The 21,407-nt window shown below is 38.5% G+C and overlaps 1 protein-coding gene across 13 annotated transcripts in view; it reads left to right on the forward strand.

The window, feature by feature from the left end:
* LARP1B (La ribonucleoprotein 1B) overlaps window positions 1–20,245 on the forward strand; it is a 153,818-nt gene extending 133,573 nt beyond the window's left edge. For 6 of the 13 annotated variants that reach the window (XR_013417294.1, XR_013417296.1, XM_078002251.1 and 3 more), the window contains 5 exons: window positions 8,149–8,309; window positions 9,238–9,382; window positions 15,541–15,650; window positions 16,369–16,496; window positions 18,965–20,245. Coding sequence is in view for 9 of the 13 variants with exons in the window: in XM_078002251.1 (XP_077858377.1) it covers window positions 8,149–8,309; window positions 9,238–9,382; window positions 15,541–15,650; window positions 16,369–16,496; window positions 18,965–19,162 (742 nt within the window). In the remaining 4 variants the exon portion in view is untranslated. Of the gene's footprint in view, window positions 1–8,124; window positions 8,310–9,237; window positions 9,383–15,540; window positions 15,651–16,368; window positions 16,497–18,964 lie in introns of all 13 variants that reach the window. The other 7 variants (XM_015139202.3, XM_015139203.3, XM_015139197.3 and 4 more) reach the window with 2 other exon arrangements.
* The last annotated feature ends 1,162 nt before the right edge of the window (window positions 20,246–21,407 follow it).

Consider the following 21,407-nt stretch of genomic DNA (forward strand, 5'->3'; position numbering starts at 1 on the left):
CAGCAGATCAAGAGCATCCTGGCTAACACGGTGAAACCCCATCTCTACTAAAAATACAAAAAATTAGCCGGGCGTGGTGGCAGGCGCCTATAGTCCCAGCTACTTGGGAGGGTGAGGCAGGAGAAGGGCGTGAACCTGGGAGGCGGAGGTTGCAGTGAGCCAAGATGGCGCCACTGCACTCCAGCCGGGCGACAGACCAAGACTCTGTCTCAAAAAACAACAAAAAAAGAGTTTTCTTGGCCGGATGTGGTGGCACTCACCTGTAATCCCAACTACTCAGGAGGCAGAGGCAGGAGAATTGCTTGAACCCAGGAGGCAGAAATTGCAGTGAGCTGGGATGGGGCCACTGCACTCCAACCTGGGCAACAGAGCGAGACTCCATCTCAAAAAAAAAAAAAAGTTTTCTTTTTTTCCTGCTGAAATTCTCCATCTCTTCATGAATGTTCATCTTTTACATTAGATCCTTCAACATATTAATCATGGTTGTTTTAAAGTTCATTTGTGATTATGCTAAAGCTGAGTTATCTGTAAGTCTGGTTCTATTTATTACATTATCTTCTGAATTTTATTTTTTCTTTCTGTGTGTCTTATACGTTTTGATTGAATTCTTGATTATTACTTCTAGACTTTTTTTTTGTTTGTTTAAATCTTATCAAATCCCAGTCTGAATAAATCCAACTTTCTTTCTATTATATTTGCTCCTAGTCTACTGAATGTTGCTAAAGTAAGTCCTAGGCTTATTGATAGTAATATAGATTCATGTGCTGTAATTATAGTTAGAACTTTGATGTTATCTGCATTTCTTTTACTAATCTAAGTATTCGATACTAATTTTATCTTCGTTCTTTCCTTCTGATTGAGCAATTCTTTCTCTCTGCTTTCCTTTCTCTCTCATTGTTCCATCTTTTGAAAACTGTTTTCAAATTTCTATTTGTTAGTCCTCATTTTGATCTACCTCTTTGCTTCCTTCTGGCTCCCTGTGGTAAGTATGCCAGTAAGGTATATTTATTCATTGTGGAGAATTTATTTAATGATAGCTACCACTTTTATATGCTTTCAATAAATGGTTCCAGGCACTGTGCTCAACGTTTTACATGGATTATTTGTTTCTCTATGTTTTCTTTAGACAATAAGTTCTTTAATGTAAAGAACTTCTCAGTACCTGACATACTTTGCAGTCAATAAATAACTACATGAATGAAACTACGGATTCCATATAGAGACAGGGAAGTTTATAGCTGTAAATGCCTACATTTAAAAAAGAAAAAAGATCAGAAATCGGCCACCTAGCTTTATACTTTAAGGAACTAGAAAAAGAAGAGCAAACTAAACCCACAATAATAGAGAAAATCAAGGAAACTAAAAGTTGATTCTTTGAAAAGATCAACAAAACTGATGAAACTTTAGACTGATAAAGAAAAAGAGAAGATGCAAATAACTAAAATCAGGAAAAAAACAAAACAAAACAAAACTGGGGACATTACTACTGGTTGACCTTACAGAGATAAAAAGGATAAGAGAATACTGTGGGCTGGGCATGGTGGCTCACGCCTGTAATCCCAGCACTTTGGGAGGCTGAGGCAGGCAGATTGCCTTAGGTCAGAAGTTCGACACCAGCTTGGCCAACATGGTGAAACCCTGTCTCTACTAAAAATACAAAAAAAACTAGCCGGGCGTGGGGGCTCATGCCTGTAATCCCAGCTCCTTGGGGGAAGTGGGGATGGAGGTGGGGAGGGTGGTGGTGTGCTGAAGCAGGAGAATTGCTTGAACCCAGGAGGTGGAGGTTGTAGTGAGCTGAGATCTCGCCACTGTACTCCAGCTTGGGCCACAGAGCGAGACTCCGTCTCAAAAAAAAAAAAAAACAAAAAAACAATTCTATGTCAACAAATTAGATAATCCAGAAGAAATTTGCAAATTCCTTAAAACCTACTTAAACTGATTCAAGAAGAAATAGACAATCTCAACTGACCTATAACAAGCAAATAGATTGAATTAGTAACCAAAATCTTTCCAACACAGAAAAGTGCTAAATCAAATGGTTTCACCAGTGAGTTCTACCACATATTTAAAGAATTAGGCCAGGCGCAGTGGCTCACGCCTGTAATCCTAGCACTTTGTGAGGCTGAGGCAGGTGGATCACAAGGTCAGGAGTTCGAGACCAGCTTGGCCAATATGGTGAAACACCTTCTCTACTAAAAACACAAAAATGAGCTGGGTATGGTGATGGGTGCCTGTTGTCCCAGCTGCTCAGGAGGCTGAGGCAGGAAAATCACTTGAGCCCGGGAAGCGGAGGTTACAGTGAGCCAAGATCGTGCCACTACACTTCAGCCTGGGCAACACAGTGAGAGTCTGTCAAAAAATAAAAAAATGAAAAAGAAAAACAAAACAAAAAATTAACACCCAGCCTGGGCAACATGGTGAGACCAGGTCTCTACTAAAAATCCAAAAAATTAGCCAGGCATGGTGGTACGTGCCTGTAGTCTTAGCTATTTGGGAGGCTGAGGTGGGTGGATTGCTTGGGCCCAGGAAACTGAAGCTGTAGTGAGCCATGACCATACCACTGCACTCCAGCCTGGGTGACAGAGCAAGACCCTGTCTCAAAAAAATAAAAAAGAAAAACGAATTAACACCAATCCTTCTCAAATTCTTCCAAAAAAATTGAAGATGAAGGAATTTTTTTTTTTTTTTTTTTTGGAGATGGAGTCTCACTCTGTCTCCCAGGCTGGAGTGCAGTGGCACAATCTCGGCTTACTGCAACCTCTGCGTCCTGAATTCAAGCAGTTCTCATGCTTCAGCCTCCTGGGTAGCTGGGACTACAGGCACCTGCCACCATGCCCGGCTACTTGTTGTATTTTCAGTAGAGATGGAGTTTCCCCATGTTGACCAGGCTGATCTTGAACTCCCGACCTCATATCCACCCACCTCGCACTCCCAAAGTGGTGGGATTATAGGCGTGAGCAAAGGAACATTTTCTTATTCATTCTACAAAGCCAGCATTACCCTGATGCTGCAACCGGATAAAGATATCACAAGAAAATTACAGGTCAAAATCCCTTTTTAATATAGATGTGAAAGTCCTCAAGAATATATTAGCAAACCGAATCCAACAGCATAGTAAAAGGATTATTTACCATGGCCAGGTAGGATTTTCTTAGTAATGCAAGAGTGATTTGGCATAAAATCAATAAATGTAATACATGATATTAATAGAACTAAAGAAAAAAAATGCATGATCATCTCAATTGACACAGAAAAGGCATTTGACAAAATTCAATACCCTTTCATGATTGAAAACTCTCAGAAAGCTAACAGAAGGAAAATGCCTCAACATGATAAAAAGTGCTTATGAGAAACCCATAGCTAACATCATGGTCAGTGGTGAAAGACTGAAAATTTTCTCGCTAAGATCAGGAACAACACGAGGATGCCTGTGCTCTCCACTACTGTTCAATGTTGTACTGAAAGTTCTAGCAAGAGCTAGGTGACAAGAAAAAAACAACATTGTATTTGAAAGGAAGATGTAAAACTGTATTTATAGATAACATGATTCTACATGTAGAAAATCCCAAAGAATCCACCAGGAAATTACTAAAGCTAATAAAATCAGCAAAGTTGCAAGATACAAAGTCAGCACACAAAAATAAGCAGTGTTTCTATATATCAGAAATGAATAGTCTGAAATGAAAACTAACAAAGCAATCCTATTCACATTAGCATCTAAAAGAATTAAATAGGCCTGGAGTCACAACACTTTGGGAAGCTAAGGTGGGTGGATGGCTTGAGCCCAAGAGTTCAAGACCAGCCTGGGCAACATGGTGAGACCACGTCGCTACAAAAAATACAAAAATTAGCTGGGTATGATGGTACGCGCCTGTGCCCCAGCTACTTGGGAGGCTGAGGTGGGAGGATCACTTGGGCCTGGAAGGTAGAGGTTGCAGTGAGCCGAGATCATGCCACTGCACTTCAGCAGCCTGGGTGACAGAGTGAGACCCTGCCTCAAAAAAAAAAAAAAAAAAAAAAAAAAAAAAAAAAAAGGATGAAATATTTAAGAATAAACCTAACCAAGGAATTGAAAGACTTGTACCCTGAAAACTCTAAGAAAAAAATAGAGTTTTTTTAGACTCTAATTTTTTAGTGAAAAAATTGTGGGACACTTAGACAAATGGGAAGACAGCCCATGTTTATGGGGAAGAAGATTTAACATTGTTAAGACATCAATATTACCTGTCTTAGTCCTTCTTTATGTTGCTATAAAGGAATAGATGAAGCTGGGTAATTTATAAAGTAAGGAAGTTTATTTGGCTCATGGTTCTGCAGGCTGTGCAAGAAGCATGGTGCCAGCATCTACTTGGCTTCTGGTGAAGGCCTTTGGCTGCTTCCACTCATGGCAGAAAGTGAAGGGGACCTGCATGTGTGGAGAGCACATGGCAAGAGAGAGAAGGAGAAGGTCCTAGGCTCTTTGTTTCACAACCAGCTCTTGTGGGAACTAGTAGAGTAAGAACTCTTTCCCTCTTTCCCCAACAAGGGAGGACATTAATCTACTCATGAGGGATCTGCCGCCATGATCCAGTCACCTCTGATAAGGCCTCCACCTCCAACTTTGGAATCAAATTTTAACATGAGGTTTGTGGGGGACAAACATCCAAATATAGCACTACCCAAAATGAGTTATGTCTTCAGCACTAATTTCTGTCAATATTCCAACAGTCTTTTTTACAGAAATGGAAGAGCCACATCTCAAATTCGTATGTAATTGCAAGTAGCCCTGAATAGCCAAAACAATTTTTAAAAAGAAGAATAAAATTGGAAGGCTAACATCTCCTGACTTTGAAAGTTGCCACAAAACTGCAATAATTAAAATAGTATAAACTGGGCATGCTAACATGCACCTGTAGTCCCAGCTATTTGGGAAGCTGAGATAGGAGGATTGCATGAGCCCAGGAGTTTGAATCCAGCCTGGGCAACATAGTGAGACTTTCATCTCTAAAAAGAAACAAATGAAAACAAAGAAAACAATATAGTACTGGCATAAGAACAGACATATTGACCAATGGAATAGAATAGAGAGCCCAGAAATAAATTCTCACATATGTTACAATTTATTTCTGATAAAGGTGCCGAGACCATTTAATGGAACAAGGATCATCTTTTCAACTAACGGTGCTGGGAGAACTGGATATCCATATATAAAAGAATGAAAGTAGACCCTTAACATTTACCATATAAAAAAAATTAGACTTGGTGCAGTGGCTTATGCCTGTAATCCCAGCACTTTGGGAGGCAGAGACGGGTGGATCACCTGAGGTCAGGAGTTCAAGACCAGCCTGGCCAACATGGTGAAACCCCGTCTCTACTAAAAATACAACAATTAGCTGTGTGTAGTGGCATGCGCCTGTAATCCCAACCACTCAGGAGACTGAGGCAGGAGATTCACTTGGACCTGGGAGGTGGAGGTTGCAATGAGCCGAGATTACACCACTGCACTCCAGCCTGGGTGGCAGAGCGAGACTCCATCTCAAAAAAAAAAAAAAAAAAAATTAGCTCAACGTGGATTAAAAACCTAAACTAAAGAGATAAGACTCTTAAAAGAAAATGTAGGGGAAAACTTTCATGACATTGGATTTGGCCTCATTTTTTTTGAGACGGAGTCTTGCTCTGTCGCCCAGGCTGGAGTGCAGTGGCGTGATCTCTGCTCACTGCAAGCTCCGCCTCCCAGGTTCACACCATTCTCCTGCCTCAGCCTCCCGAGTAGCTGGGACTACAGGTGCCTGCCACCACGCCCGGCTAATTTTTTGTATTTTTAGTATAGACGGGGTTTCACCGTGTTAGCCAGGATGGTCTCGATCTCCTGACCTCATGATCCACCTGCCTCGGCCTCCCAAAGTGCTGGGATTACAAACGTGAGCCACCGTGCCGGCCTTGGCCTCATTGTTTATGGATATGACACCAAAATCATAGGCAACAGCAAAAAATAGACAAATGTACACGGCTACCTGCTAATGAAAAAAAATAGATAAAGGGACTTCATCAAAATGATGAAAAAAAATGAACATCTGTACATCAAAGGATACTATCAACAAGAAAGGCCACCCACTGAATGGGAGAAATTATTTGCAAATAATATATCTGATAAGGGACTTAAATCTAGAATATATAAAGAACTCTTACAATCACAACAAAACCCTTATTTTCTAAAATATGCAAAAGGCCAAACACATTGGCTCATATCTGTTATCCTAGTACTTTGGGAGGCCAAGGAAGGAGGATCGCTTGAGCACAGGAGTTTGAGACCAGACTGGGCAACATGGCAAAACCCTGTCGCTACAAAACAAAACATTAGCTTGGCATGGTGGCATACACCTGTGGTTCCAGCTACTCAGGAGGCTGAGATGGTAGGTCAGGAGGCTGAGATGGTAGGATTGCTTGAGCCCAGGAGTTCAAGGCTGCAGTCAAACATGTTCACCCCACTGCACTCCAACCTGGGTGACAGAGGGAGACCCTGTCTTTAAAAAAAAAAGTGTGAAGGACTTCAGTAGACATTTTCCAAAGAAGGTATACAAATGGGCAGTAAGCCCATGGAAAGATGCTCAACATAGTCATTAGAGAAACATAAATTCAAAAAGCCAAAATGAAATACCACTTTATACCCACTAGGATGGTGTTATGAACTGAATTATGTCTCCTTCCTGCCTCCCAAAATTCCTGTGTTGAATTCCTAGCCCCTGATGTGACTGTTTTTGGAGATAGGACTTTTAAGGAGGTGATAAGGTTAAATGAGGTCATAAGGGTAGAGTCCTAATCTGATAGAAGTTGTCTTTATAAGGAGAGGAAGAGACACCAGAAATATCTCTCTTTGTGCCTGTACAGAAGACAAGCCATGTGAAGATACAGCGAGAAGATGGCTATCTGCAAGTCAGAAAGAGAGGCCTCATCAGAAACCAACCCTATTGTCATACTGACCTTAGATTTCTATCCCCTAGAACTGCAAAGAAATAAATTTCTATTGTTTAACCCACCAAGTCTGTGCTATCTTTTTATGGCAGCCTGAGTTAACTAATATAGATATGTATAATTAAAAAAACCTGAAAATAAATGTTTGTGAGGATGTGGAGAAATTAGAACCCACATGCATTGCTGGTGGGAATATAAAATGCCTCAGCTGCTGTAGAAAACAGTTTAGCATTTTCTCAAAATGTTAAAACATAGAATTACCATATGACCCAGCTATACCACTCTTAGTTATATGTCAAAAGTATTGAAAACACATATTGGATGTCCATGTTTGTAGCAGCATTATTCATGATAGCCAAAAAGTGGGAATCTCAACAAAAGACTGGATAAACAAGTATCCAACAACAAATAACTAGATAAATACATACAATGGAATATAAATATTTAGCCACAAAAAGGAATGAAATTTTGATTTATGATGCTGCAGACCACTTTGAGAACCAATGATTTAGATAAATGTTTTAGGAAGATAACTTTGGTGGCAGGATAGAGAAGGGACACTTGGAAAAACAGACTGGATAATTCAAGTGAAAGAAGAGGAAGGTCTAAATTTTAATTTAGGTCTAAATTTGAATTTGAGTGCAGATGAGAAGGAAAAGACAGATTTAGGAGATAGATCAAAAGTGGAATTGATTTAGAGAATTGCAGGTTCTGTCTTACTTTTGATGCCTTTAGAGAAAAAAGGAAATTGCAGGTATGTCTTCGACATAATGAAATTATTGCCCATCTTTGTGCCAGATTTTATCCCTAATCTCCATGTATTCAATTTACATCATTAATCTAAATTATTCAAGATAAGTTGAAAATTTCTACAGTACCATAATAATAATAATAAACTAAACTAAATTAATAATGATTTGGAGGAGGAATGAGCTATTCAGTTACCTGCTTCTACTTACTGTGTTAACTTGAGAGTTTATGACTATGCTTTTTATCAGCTTCTGAATTTACATAAACTGTATTGAACATAAATAGCACTATATGCAGATCTGTATGTCATTAATTTAGGAGAGTTTTAGAGACTACTGTCTTTTCCACTGCTTAGACCCCCAATAATGAAAAAAATAGTACAAATTGGTTCATATACTTGGTTCTTGATTTTTCATTTTGAAGGCTTTTTTCCACTTCCTCAAACAGCACTTCAAATGCTTCACCTTCAGAAGGCGCACCACTAGCAGGAAGTTATGGATGTACTCCTCATTCATTCCCAAAGTTCCAGCATCCTTCTCATGAACTTTTGAAGGAAAATGGCTTTACCCAACAAGTGTACCACAAATATCGTCGAAGATGCCTAAGTGGTAAGATGCTTGTCCTTTATCTATCTATTTAAGATATTTAAAATTAAAATATAATTTTAAAAAATTTAATATGTTGTCCTTTAATATCAAGTTAAGATATTCTTTTATTGTTAGACTATAAATAGTTTTACTTTCAGTAAATGTGTTTATATATATTCTTAATTTATGTACTTTATAACTTAGACACATTAGGAAATAAAAATTAACAAACTCGGCCGAGCATGGTAGTTCATGCCTGTAATCTCAGCACTTTGGGAGACCAAGGCAGGGAGATCACTTGAGGTCAGGAGTTTGAGACCGGCCTGGCCAACATAGTGAAACTCCTTCTCTACTAAAAATACAAAAGTTAGCCAGGTGTGATGGCAGGCGACTGTAATCCCAGCTACTCAGGAGGTTGAGGCAGGAGAATTGCTGAGACCTGGGAGGCAGAGGTTGCAGTGAACCGAAATCGTGCCATTGCACTCTAGCCTGGGCGACAGAGTGAGACTCCGTCTCAAAAAAAGAAAAAAAATTTAATATACTCTTCTTGTTGCTATTGGCAGATATTTATAATTTAAGCAGTGAGTCCGAAAATTGATTTAACATTTGTCAGCTATTTCAGCAGTCCTCAATCCTTTTGGCATCAGCAACCTGTTTCATGGAAGACAATCTTTCCGTGGGGGATGGTTTTAGATAAAACTGTTCCACCTCAGATCATCAGGTATTAGATCCTCTTAAGGAGTGGCCAATCGAGATCCCTCACTTGTGCAGTTCACAATAGGGTACCAGTCTGTGGCCGGGGGATGGGAGATCCCCGCTCTATTTAGAAGAAAGCTAAATACACTTTGAGGATTATACTGTTGAGCTTTCTTCATTTTATATATAACATCTGCTCTCTTGTCTTTAAAAAGTATGTTTAATAAAATAATATTTTTTTTAACTTTTTCAGAGAGAAAACGCTTGGGAATTGGTCAGTCCCAAGAAATGAATACCCTCTTTCGTTTCTGGTCCTTTTTCCTCAGAGATCACTTCAATAAAAAAATGTATGAGGAATTTAGACAACTTGCTTGGGAAGATGCAAAAGAAAATTACAGGTCAGATATTTTCTTTTACACTTTGAGGGAGTTTTAATTTTTTCTTTTTCTTTTTTTCTTTCCCCAGGTAGATCCAATAGAGGGAGTTTTTAGAAAATAATTTTAAAAACTAGTACTGAAGTAACCTGATTTTGAACTGTGAAAGTAGCACAATATAACTAGAGGGAGGGCTGTATTAGTTTTCTATTTCTGCATTGCAAATTACCCCAAAACTCCATAGGTTAAAACAATAAACATTTGCTAGTTCACAGCTTCAAAGAGTTGAGACTCCAGGAACCGCTTAGCTGGGTGGTTCTGGCTCATGGTTTCTCATGAGCTTGCAGCCAAGATGTTGAAGGCAGCTGCAGTGTCTGAAGACTTGGCCTGGGCTGGAGGTTCTTTTTCAAGTTCATTCACATGGCTGTTGGCAGGAGGCTTCAGTTCCTTGCCACATTGACCTTCCCTAGGGCATTTTACAATATGGTTTTACCCTGAGTGAGTAGAGCTTCCAAAATGGAAGCCTCAGTATTTTATGGAAGTGGCATACCATTATTTCTGCCATGTTGTATTGTCGATACAGACCAGGCCTGGCACAGTATGGGAGAGTACTACACAAGGTTGTTAATACCAAGAGATGGGATCATTAGGAACCATCTTAGAGGCTGGCACAAGGGCTGAATGAAATTACAAAACTTTTCTCTCCCATGCTGCCACCATTACAGACTTCCCTTGCATGTACAGATACATACCCCAATTGATATATTCTTAGAGCCAACCCAGTTCTTAAGATTCTTTAAGAAAAAAAAAAGCAAGGCCTCTCACAATACGTCCCTTGACTCACCTTGTCTAATTTTTTCCCCACTAGTCCTCTAGTACTCTGGGCAACAGTGGTACTGATACATATTCTTCAAATGAACCAAGCTCTCTAGCCTCTGGACATCTGTGCATGTTCTTAACTTTGCTTCTACTTCTCTTCATCCTCACTGTGCTTTTCTAAATCCTATTCTTTTTATCCCAGCTTAGACCTTGCTTTCTTCAGAAATGTTCACGGAAAGTCTTGAGAGTGCCTGTAGGGCTGAGTGAGGGCAGACCAAGAGGGTAAGAAGGAACATGGCGTGGACTCAAGAAGGCTATTTATTCATGGGCAAAAGGAGAAAGGCTATTTATTCATGGGCAAAAGGAGAAAGACATGGAGAGAAGGGAAAAAGATGATTTTTCATTCAATCATATTTACCTAAATTTACCCTTCTTTAAGTTCTGAAAATGGATTCCTCTTATAAATCTCAAATAAGAATATATTGTTTATCAGATATTGTGATCTTTGAGAAGAATGCAAGGTGCTACAAATAAATTTTTCTGATTAAAAACACAAAAATTTCTTTGTATTGACTTATGTGAAAACAAAGCCCGTTTAATTTTTATCTGTTATCTATATCAGGAACAGCAGATCCATGGCATATTTAGCTCTTTTTCCTCTATTACTGATATCTCTAATCAATCCCTGTTATGTTTTATGTTCTTTCTTACCACACTTTTCAGATTTATACTCTTCCTTATGACTTTAAATAGCTACTGCCAGTTTACCAGAGTTGACATAAAAGGCAAAATTTGCCATTCCTGATCTCATTGTTCTTTTTCAAACTGTGGTTTGCTACCTATTCGTCAATCATAAAATCAATTTAGTGGTTCTAACGTGCTTTAAAAAATGCAGTAGAAAATACCAGACTGCACTGAGCATAGTAATTCATACATACAAATTTAATTCATACCCACATACATACAAATTTAAGAACTGTTTTGTAAAACATACATATTTTTATGTACACACATATAGAGATGTACATGTTGATTTAGTTATAAGGTAAAATATTTTTTATAGTATTGGACCTAGTCAGAAAAGTTTGAAAGCCATTGTTTTAATTGATCTCAGCATATTTTGCTATTTATGCAATTTCTGTTTGTTCCTTAAGACTTTCTAATAACTTCTCTGATTCCATTTCCACCCAAGTCTAGGTTGGGAGTTCTTCTTCTGTGTTTCTATACACATAACTCTGCGTATGTTTCTAATACCTTTGTAACATAGTTTCCTACCTTTGGTTCTGTTTCTGCAGTATTTACCACTCGACTGTATTAGCTACTTCTTAGGAAGTAGTGGTTAAGCACCTGAAGTCCTTGAAATCAGGACTATGTTTGAGTCCCAGCCATTAATTTACAGGTGACAGATTGTAATCCCACCAGGCTTTATGTTCTTTATAAAAAGTAGGTTAAGCAAGGCATGGTGGCTCACACCTGTAATCCTTGCACTTTGGGAGGCCGAGGCAGGCAGATCACTGAGGCCAGGAGTTTGAGACTAGCCTGGCCAACATGGCAAAACCTCATCTCTTCTAAAAATAGAAAAATTAGATTGGCGTGGTGGCCTGCGCTTATAGCTACTTGGGAGGCTGAAACATGAGAACTGCTTGAGCCTGGGAGGAGGAGATTGCAGTGAGCGGAGGTTGCGCTACTGCACTTGAGTCTGGGTGACAGAGCAAGACCCTGTCTCAACAAAAAAAAAAGGTTAAATTATGATACATACTCTCTCACAGGGTTATTGTGAAGGTTACACTAGGCATTTAAAGGGCTTAACACATTAACTTATGTATAGTAAGTGCTTGATAGATGATTCCCTCCCTCCCTCCTTCCCTTCCTCCTCTCCTCTCCTCTCCTTTCCTTTCTTTCTTTCTCTTTCTCTCTTTCTTTCTCTCCTGTCTCCCTCCCTCCCTCTCTCTCTCTTTTCCTTTCTTTTCTTTTTTCTTTCTTTCTTCCTTTCCTTTCCTTTCCTTTCCTTTTTCCTTTCCTTTTTCCTTTCCTTTTTCCTTTCCTTTTTCCTTTCCTTTTTCCTTTCCTTTCCTTTCCTTTCCTTTCCTTTCCTTTTTTTGAGACAAAGTCGCACTGTTGCCTAGGCTGGAGTGCAGCGTCACCACCTCGGCTCACTGCAACCTCTTTTTTTTTTTTTTGAGACGGAGTCTCGCTCTGTAGCCCAGGCTGGAGTGCAGTGGCGGGATCTCAGCTCACTGCAAGCTCCGCCTCCCAGGTTCATGCCATTCTCCGGCCTCAGCCTCCCGAGTAGCTGGGACTACAGGCGCCCGCCACCTCGCCCGGCTATTTTTTTGTATTTCTTAGTAGAGACGGGGTTTCACCGTGTTAGCCAGGATGGTCTCGATCTCCTGACCTCGTGATCCGCCCATCTCGGCCTCCCAAAGTGCTGGGATTACAGGCTTGAGCCACCGCGCCCAGCCTCACTGCAACCTCTGCCTCCTGGGTTCAGGCGATTCTTCTGACTCAGCCTCCCAAGTAGCTGGGATCACAGGTGCCCACCACCCCACCAGGCTAATGTTTGTATTTTCAGTAGAAATGGGGTTTTACCATATTGGCCAGGCTGGTCTTGAACACCTGACCTCAAGTGATCCACCCACCTCGGCCTCCCAAAGTGCTAGGATTACAGGCATGAGCCACGGTGGCTGGCCAGATGATTATTGTTATTAGGGAATTGTTACTAATTCTGTCCATTGGTTGAAAGTAGTAATAATGTGATTTCAGGAAGGAGGGGGAGAGCTAACATTTCTTACATGTCTTCAATGTGCTAGCTCTGGTCTAGAAGGTTTACAAATACCTATTTTTGAAAAATAGGATCTAATTGACTCAATTTTCAGTGATATAATTACAAGCCCATGATTCAAATAGAGTTCCTTCTGGTTCTAAGCCTCTAGGTCTTCCACTCCTCTGAGCTGTCTTGAAGTAAGTGGTAAATGAGTAAATGACAACTGAGAGCGCTAATCATTTGCCTCGGTCCTTCACTCCAGCAGTTATGCTGCATGTTTGGGTTGTGTTATTAATGTCATACTTTTGGTCTTTGGAATAGTTTGCTAAGAAATAAGAGTAAAAATCCAAATATTGCCTATTCAATATAAATGTTGTATTGAGTATTAATCCTTTATCAATAATCTAAGAATTTCTGTATTCCTCTGAAATATGATTTACTTGATAAAAACCAAAAACTTACTTCTCCAGAAATAAAGAGAGATACCTAGGCTTCACCTCAAAGATTCTGATTTTGGGTACAAAAGATAAAAATGATTGGAAAGAATGAATAAGACCTACTCTTTGATAGCATAATAGGGTGACTATAGTCACTGGTAGCTTAATTGTGCATTTTAAAATGGCTGAAAGAAGCCGGGCATGGTGGCTCATGCTTGTAATCCCAGCACTTTGGGAGGCCGAGGTGGGTGGATCACGTGACATCAGGAGTTGAAGACCAGCCTGGCCAACATGGTGAAACCCTGTTTCTACTAAAAATCAAAAATTAGCTAGACATTGTGGCAGGCCCCTGTAATCCCAGCTACTCGGGAGGCTGAGGCAGGAGAATTGCTTGAACCCAGGAGGTGGAGGTTGCAGTGAGCCGAGACTGCACCACTGCACTCCAGCGTGAGCAACAAGAGCAAAACTCTGTCTCAAAAGAATAAATAAATAAATAAAAATTTAAAAATGAATAAATAAAGTGGCTTAAAGAGTGTAATTGAATTGTTTGTAACTCAAAGGATAAATACTTGAGGGGGTGGATACTGCATTCCCCATGACAGGCTTATCTCACATTGCATGCCTGTATCAAAACATGTCATGTGCCCCATACATATATGCACCCACTGTGTACCCACAAAAATTTTTTAAATTAAAAAAAAAAGATCCTGATTCCATCGGTTTGGAGCAGAGCCTGGGCATCAGTATTTTTTAAAAGCTCCCCAGATGATCATAATATGTAGCTAAGACTGAGAACAACTGATGTTGGTATAGTATGATCCCGTAAGAGGAACATCAAAGCAAGTTTGTAATTGTGAACTGTGGCTCCTTTAGTCTTTGATCTCCTTAGACTTCAGTCATGCAAGCTCAACCAGTAGCATCACTTAAGGCTATGGGAGCCAAGGGCTCAGGTTAGTGTTTAAGTGTGTAGTTGGCAGTCCTGCATTTCTCTTGTTGGCTTGCCAGACCATCACTCTTCGTCTTGTAAATAAGCTGGTTACAAAAGAGACACACAATCACACACCCTGCTTCCTGTGACTGACAGCCTGTTAACATTATGTTAGCAGAATGGAGAGGTTGAAGCCTTTCTGCTGAGGTACCCAGAAAGACTTAGGATTCTAACTTAGGAGTGTTTTAATTGTGGTATCTTTTAGTGGAGTCAGCTAGACAAGGTCTTTTTGTTGCCATCTTACAGCATTGTTTCACTTCCATGGGTTCTGCTCATCACCTGTGGTTGAAGGTTGTAGTGATTTTAGCTCTATTAGCAATGTATCTACTATTAATTGTACTTTATAATGAAAGCAGGGAGGCTCTCTTAACCATTTAATTATGTTTGTACCATTATAGTTGAATGGGACAGCCACCTAGGATCTAGGGAACAGCTCTATGGTCTTTATCTTCCTAGAGTAAAGCTTACATTCAAGAGTATTTATTTAATACTGTGTACAAACACACCATTATACATTTTGGTTTGGGGAAAATCTGACACATCCCCAATTTATCACTAAATCTTTTGGCCAGTTCTTCAGAAACACCAGGGAGAGATACTGTGTGCATCCAAAGAGGTCATACTGAACTGTCCAAGGGCTGCCTCTCATGCAGCAGGTTCTCTGTATACCTTCATGATGTGCTATGGCTGAGTCAACAAAAATAGCAAAGCCAGCTATGGATTACTAATTACCAGTTCAGTTAAAAATCTGCATACTGGCTGGGCGCAGTGACTCACACCTGTAATCCCAGCACTTTGGGAGGCTGAGGCGGATGGATCACCTGAGGTCAGGAGTTTCAGACCAGCCTGGCCAACATGGTAAAACCCCTTTTCTACTAAAAATACAAAAAATTAGCTGGGCACGGTGGTGGTCACCTGTAATCCCAGCTACTCATGAGGCTGAGGCAGGAGAATAGCTTGAACCAGGGAGGCAGAGGTTGCAGTAAGCTGAGGTCGCACCATTGTACTCCAACCTGGACAGTAAGAGTGAGACTCAGTCTCAAAAAAATTTAAAAATCTGAATGCTAAGATGTTATTTTTCATTTAGGATTACTTGTGCCATGTTTGCTTATATTGATGTTACTACTATAGAGAGATTGTATTTTATTATAAACCTTTTATTTTCTCTTTATAGGTATGGGTTAGAATGTCTGTTCAGGTTTTATAGTTATGGACTGGAAAAAAAATTCAGGCAAGAAATTTTTCAGGATTTCCAAGAAGAAACCAAAAAAGACTACGAATCTGGTAACAATAACATCAGAAAATTTATACTCTAATTGGAAATTGTAAACCTGAGTCTGTCAGTAAATAGGGAGGGAATTCATAGTTTTTTTCTTCAAGGCAAACCATTTAAGATCTTCATGCTATTATTATGTTTCTTGATGAAGGATGGGGCACCAGGTAGTAAGAAGGCCCTTCCTGGGAGGTGTTGGAAAGTAACTACTCTCAAGTCTTTCTTTTTTGGAGGTATATTTTGTCATTATCCCTTTGACAAACATGGCTACTCACTGATGTTTCATTACATGAAAATTCTATGCAACATCGGCAGGTAAGCTTGGAAAGGCAGAAATAGCACAGTGGTTAAGAGTGCAGGCTCTGGGCCAGATTGCTAGGTCCAAATTCCCTTGCCACTATTTAGAATCTTTGTGACGGTGGGTAAATTGCCTATCCTTGCTATCCTCAGTTTTCTCATCTATAACATATATGAGAACATCCATCTTTTGGGTTGTATATGGGTCAAATTAGTTTGATGCAAAATAAAGCACTTAATACTTGTTACATAGCAAATGCTCAATAAATATTAGCTGCCATTATTGCTTAATTCATTACATGTCTTATTCTCAAGATCTACAGTAAGCATATATTGGAAGATAAACTGTTTATTGCTGATAGGATTATATTTAATGTGAATCATTTTTAAAATTTTATATAATTTATAATGTATATTCTTCTTCGTTATTAGGTCAGCTGTATGGACTAGAAAAGTTTTGGGCTTATTTGAAATATTCACAATCTACGACACAGTCTATTGACCCCAAACTTCAGGAATACCTCTGTAGTTTTAAGAGGTTAGAAGACTTCCGTGTTGATGTAAGTTTTAAGTCGTTTCCTCTATTCTTTTTATTCTCCATATATTTCAATCTCTTCTCAGTGACTTTTTAAGCTTTAATTTTGTAATTTTTATTTTTTAACTTTTTAGTTTCAAAATTAAACTTTGAAATAGATACAAAAATAGTTCAGAGAATTCCCATATACTCTGTTCACTCAGATTTCCCAAATGTTAACATCTTGCATAACCACAGTGCAATTGTTAATTCAATTTAATTTTCATATGCTTCTATAATTAAACATTTTCTAGAAGTATTAATTTTTATCTGATATGCTAATTTGTCACTAGCAATGTGAAAACTTTTCACTTTTTAATGATCTTTTATCCGTATACTTTCTGTAACATGTGCTGATATGGATTTAGGGTACCTGCATAATAAAATTAAGGAGAGAATGTTGTGTGCATGTGTGCAAGTACAAGAGTGGTGTCTTTTAGTTGAGTCAGCTAGACAAGGTCCTTTTGCTGCCGTCTTATGACGATGTCCACTCTCATGGGTTCTTCTCATCACCTTTGGTTGAAGGTTGAACTTATATAGGCTTTATCAATTCGATTTCAAAAGGAAAAGAGAAGCATTAAAAAATGTCAAGAATCTAAGAAGATAAAGGAAAAGGAGGAAGAAGATAAATAAAAAATTAAGGAGAAAGGCTGGGCATGGTAACTCACACCTGTAATTCCAGCACTTTGGGAGGCTGAGGCGGGTGGATCACCTGATGCCAGTAGTTCAAGACCAGCCTGGTCAACATGGCAAAACCCTGTCTCTACTAAAAATACAAAAATTAACTGGGTGTGATGGTGCACGTGTGTAATCCCTGCTACTCGGGAGGCTGAGGCACAAGAATTGCTTGAACCTGGGAGGCGGAGGTTGCAGTGAGCCGAGATTGTGCCACTGCACTCCAACCTAGTCAACAGAATGAGACTCTGTCTAAAAAAAAAAAAAAGAGGAAGAAGAAAAATTTTAAATTTAGAAAAGAAGTCAAAGGAAGGCTAGGTTCATCATCTCTGCTTTGTGTTGTAATTTGTCTTGCAGTTTTGTGTAAATGGACTTGATGACCCAGGGATAGGGTTAATAAAAGTGCCTGTCTCTTGAATTAAGAGCTATTTTTCTAGAGTGGTCTAACCAGTTCTATCACAAAGACATCCTTGCTCTATATTTGAGACTCTTGTCCCATCTGAACATAAGCCAAGAATTCAGGCCTCCTCCTTTAAGTACAACAGAGGATTGGATAAGGAGGTTACTATCTTAATTTATCTCCACATAAAAATACTATTTCATTGGTGTCCAGTTCTGGGCTCCCAAATCTTGGTAACTGGAAAGGCCTAAAAAACTGACTTTTTTTGAATGCAGGATCCCTTTTCACTGGGTACTTAAACGTTTGAAGATGTTTAAATTTGGTACCATCAATAATACTCTCCAGTCTCCTTATCATAGGAATTCTAGATAAACCTTCAAACTTGCTAACGATAATTTAACTTGGCATCTTTTTTATTCCTCTACTGCTTTCATTTATCTGTTAAACATTTTCACTTAAGCAAGCCTGGAATAGGAGTTTAGGATTGAGAAAGAGACTGGAGATACAAATGTTTTACAGCTGACGAAATTGAATAAAGAAGGCAAATTGCCTCGCTGAAACATTTTCTTGGAGGCAAGGAACCCAGCCTTATACTTGTGCCCTATCAGATAGCTCAAGCCTAAAACATGAGAGAAGCTTAATAAACACATGTTGAGGCCGGGCATGGTGGCTCACGCCTGTAATCCCAGCACTTTGGGAGGCCGAGGCGGGTGGATCACCTGAGCTCAGGAGTTTGAGATCACCCAGGGCAACATGGTGAAACCCCGTCTCTACTAAAAATACAAAAAAATTAACCGGGTGTGGCCGCGAGCGCCTCTAGTCCCAGCTACCTGGGAGGCTGAGGCAGGAGAATCGCTTGAGCCCCAAAGGCGAAGGTTGCAGTGAGCTGAGATCACGCCACTGCACATCAGCTTAGGCTACAGAGTGAGACTCCGTCTCAAAAAAAAAAAAAAAAAAAAAAGACACAAAACAAACAAAAAAACACTCGGGCTACAGAGTGAGACTAGGTCTCAAAAAACAAAACAAAAACCAAAACCACAAACATATGTTGAGTAAAAGAATGAGCAAATACTAGTAGGCTGATTTAGTTAGGAAGGAAATTTAAGTTTAGTATCTTAAGTTGCTGTTAAGTTTTTGTTATACTAATAAAATCTGTGAGGCGGGTGCACGGTGTGAACCCGGGAGGCGGAGGTTGCAGTGAGCGGAGATCGCGCCACTGCACTCCAGCCTGGGCGACAGAGCGAGACTCCGTCAAAAAAAAAAAAATCTACTGAAGTGTCCATTTAACTTACTTTTTTTGGGGGAAAAGTGTAGCCTTAGGTTCTGAAGGGAGGAAAAACAGTAAAATTGTCAACGGTGTTGTCTTTTATCATTTGCAGCCCCCTATTAGTGAGGAATTTGGAAGAAAAAGACATTCATCTACTTCTGGTGAGGAGAGTAATCGTCATAGACTTCCACCTAATTCCTCTACAAAGCCACCAAATGCTGCTAAACCTACATCTACCAGTCAGCTTCAGGTCCCAATAAACGATCCCAGAAGGAATACTTCACCGGAGTCCAGTGACAATTCACATTAAACAGTGCTGCCTGTGGCCTGTGGTCTCAAGAAATGGTGAAATGCCTGAGAAATAGACTCTTACGGAAGTTCTTTGTCCTTGAAGTCAACGTTTACATCAGTATTTATTTAGGGAAAATCTTCTGATGTTTAATTGTGATAATCAGAAAGAAGAAAAAGAAAGAAAAGTGGTAGCATTTTTTCTAACAAGATAAATTCTAAAAATGTTTTCCCTGATTTCACAAACAAGGATAGTCTTGGTGACCTTTTACAGAGATCCTCTAGTAATGTATTTTGATCTCAGATTTCTTTTTCAAAGCCATGGTTTTACAAAAACAGCATTCCTTAAATATATTTAAAAAACAATACAAGGAATGCCTAACATTTCAGCTCATACTTCTTAAAGAAGATATAGTATGTTGTATTCTATTCTATAGAGCTTTCTTAAAGAATCCACAATCCAATTACCCCACTGTCAATTCATATTTGAACTTACCAAAAACAAAGGAGGATTACGTATATACTTTTTAAATTCAAAAAAGAATATGAAATTATACATTTAGTATTTCTTTGAGACATATAGTTTAAAGAAAACTTTTTTTTTAAACAAAAGTAGGAATATATAGCAAGATTATAGTTACAGTGAGTATATGCACTTTTGATGCTAGGTTTTGCTTTTCTCCCCCCAGTCATATCTCATGATTTCCACAGTTGTTGTATTGGTGTGGAGTTTTCTGAATTGGCATAAGCTGATTACATATTAGAGGTTTATTTTTATGATTCTATATAAACGTGCACAAGTAATTTAAAACCTACATTGGGGTTGGTTGGAATATTGTCCTGAACTAATTAAATCTTGCACTATTTTGAATGCATCTGCTATTTACACATCTGCAAGTGGGTAGGTCATAAGGAGTCAGATTATCTTTAATTTAAAATGAATACTTAGTTTTACCTTTTTATTTTTTGTTTAATTTTGTTTTGTCTTTATAAATGTTTTCAAGAGTTATAGCAAATTGATTTCTAATTTTTGTTGCTATTACAACTGATGTAAATGATAGTTTCAGTTTTTGTGAGATTAAAAAAATAAAGCACTTATTCTGAATTTTTTGAATTTTGAATTATTTTTATTTAGAATATAGTTGAAAAGCTGTAATATTCAGTTTTGCTGGTAAAAGACCATTAATTTTTGTGAATGAAGTTTCAATTATAAACTTACATCCACTTTTATTGAGCACTACTTAATTTACAGATATTTTGTTGTACTGCAAGTGGTTTCATTATGCTAGATTAATTTGTATTTTCTTTTTGAGCAGATTGGATGTCTTGTTCTTATAAATTATAATATTGAAATGCGTATAATCTTTGGATGGATGGGCTGTTAATTTGTAAATAGGTTTTCAGTAAGTTATTTCTCATAAGTAATAATTGGCAATTTTATAATATTTACTGTTTGGAGGGTCATTTTGATGCTTTAAATTGCTGAAATACTCAAATTTGAATATTCAGAAAATAAATTTATTTAGATATATTGTAAAGAGACTGCAAAACAAGCAATGGGTTAGAATAATAGATCTTCAAGTCTTTTCTTAAATGGGATATGTAGTTCCAGCTTTTCAGTGAGAAATTTCCAAACCATGCTTATTAGCTTTAAATGGTCTCTTGAAATGATCTATAAATTTTTCTCAGTGTCCTTTTTGTGTTGAACACACACATCTGAAACCTGTATTTAACCAGATATTTCTACTCAACTGAATATACAAGTGTAAATTTGATTGGAAAATTGTATATTATAAATGAAAATATAATAATCAAGAGTTTTGTGGTTTGTTTTAATTAGTAGTTTTATCATATTTTTATTATAAAAGTAATACATGTACGTTGGGAAATTTAGAAAAGCACAAAGAAGAAAATAAAGTACTTGTTATAAAAAGAAGAAAAACCAAAATTGGTATCAGGCTATATATAATGTTATAACCTGCTTTTTTCACTTAATGGAGTTGAACGTTTTCTGATGTCATTAATATTTCTCATTACTTTTTTTTTTTTAATTGTAGAGACGGGGTTTCACCATGTTGACCAGGCTGATCTTGAACTCCTGGTCTCAGGTGATCCACCTTCCTCGGCCTCCTAAAGTGCTTGAATTACAGGCATGAGCCACTGTGCCTGGCCAGTGATGTCATTAATATTTCTATTTCATGGCTTTTACTAGTTACATAGTATTCCAGCATGTGAATATACCAGAGTTTACTTAGCTAACTGCTGAC

Source organism: Macaca mulatta, chromosome 5 (genome assembly GCF_049350105.2).
Source record: "Macaca mulatta isolate MMU2019108-1 chromosome 5, T2T-MMU8v2.0, whole genome shotgun sequence".
Lineage (NCBI taxonomy): Eukaryota > Metazoa > Chordata > Mammalia > Primates > Cercopithecidae > Macaca > Macaca mulatta.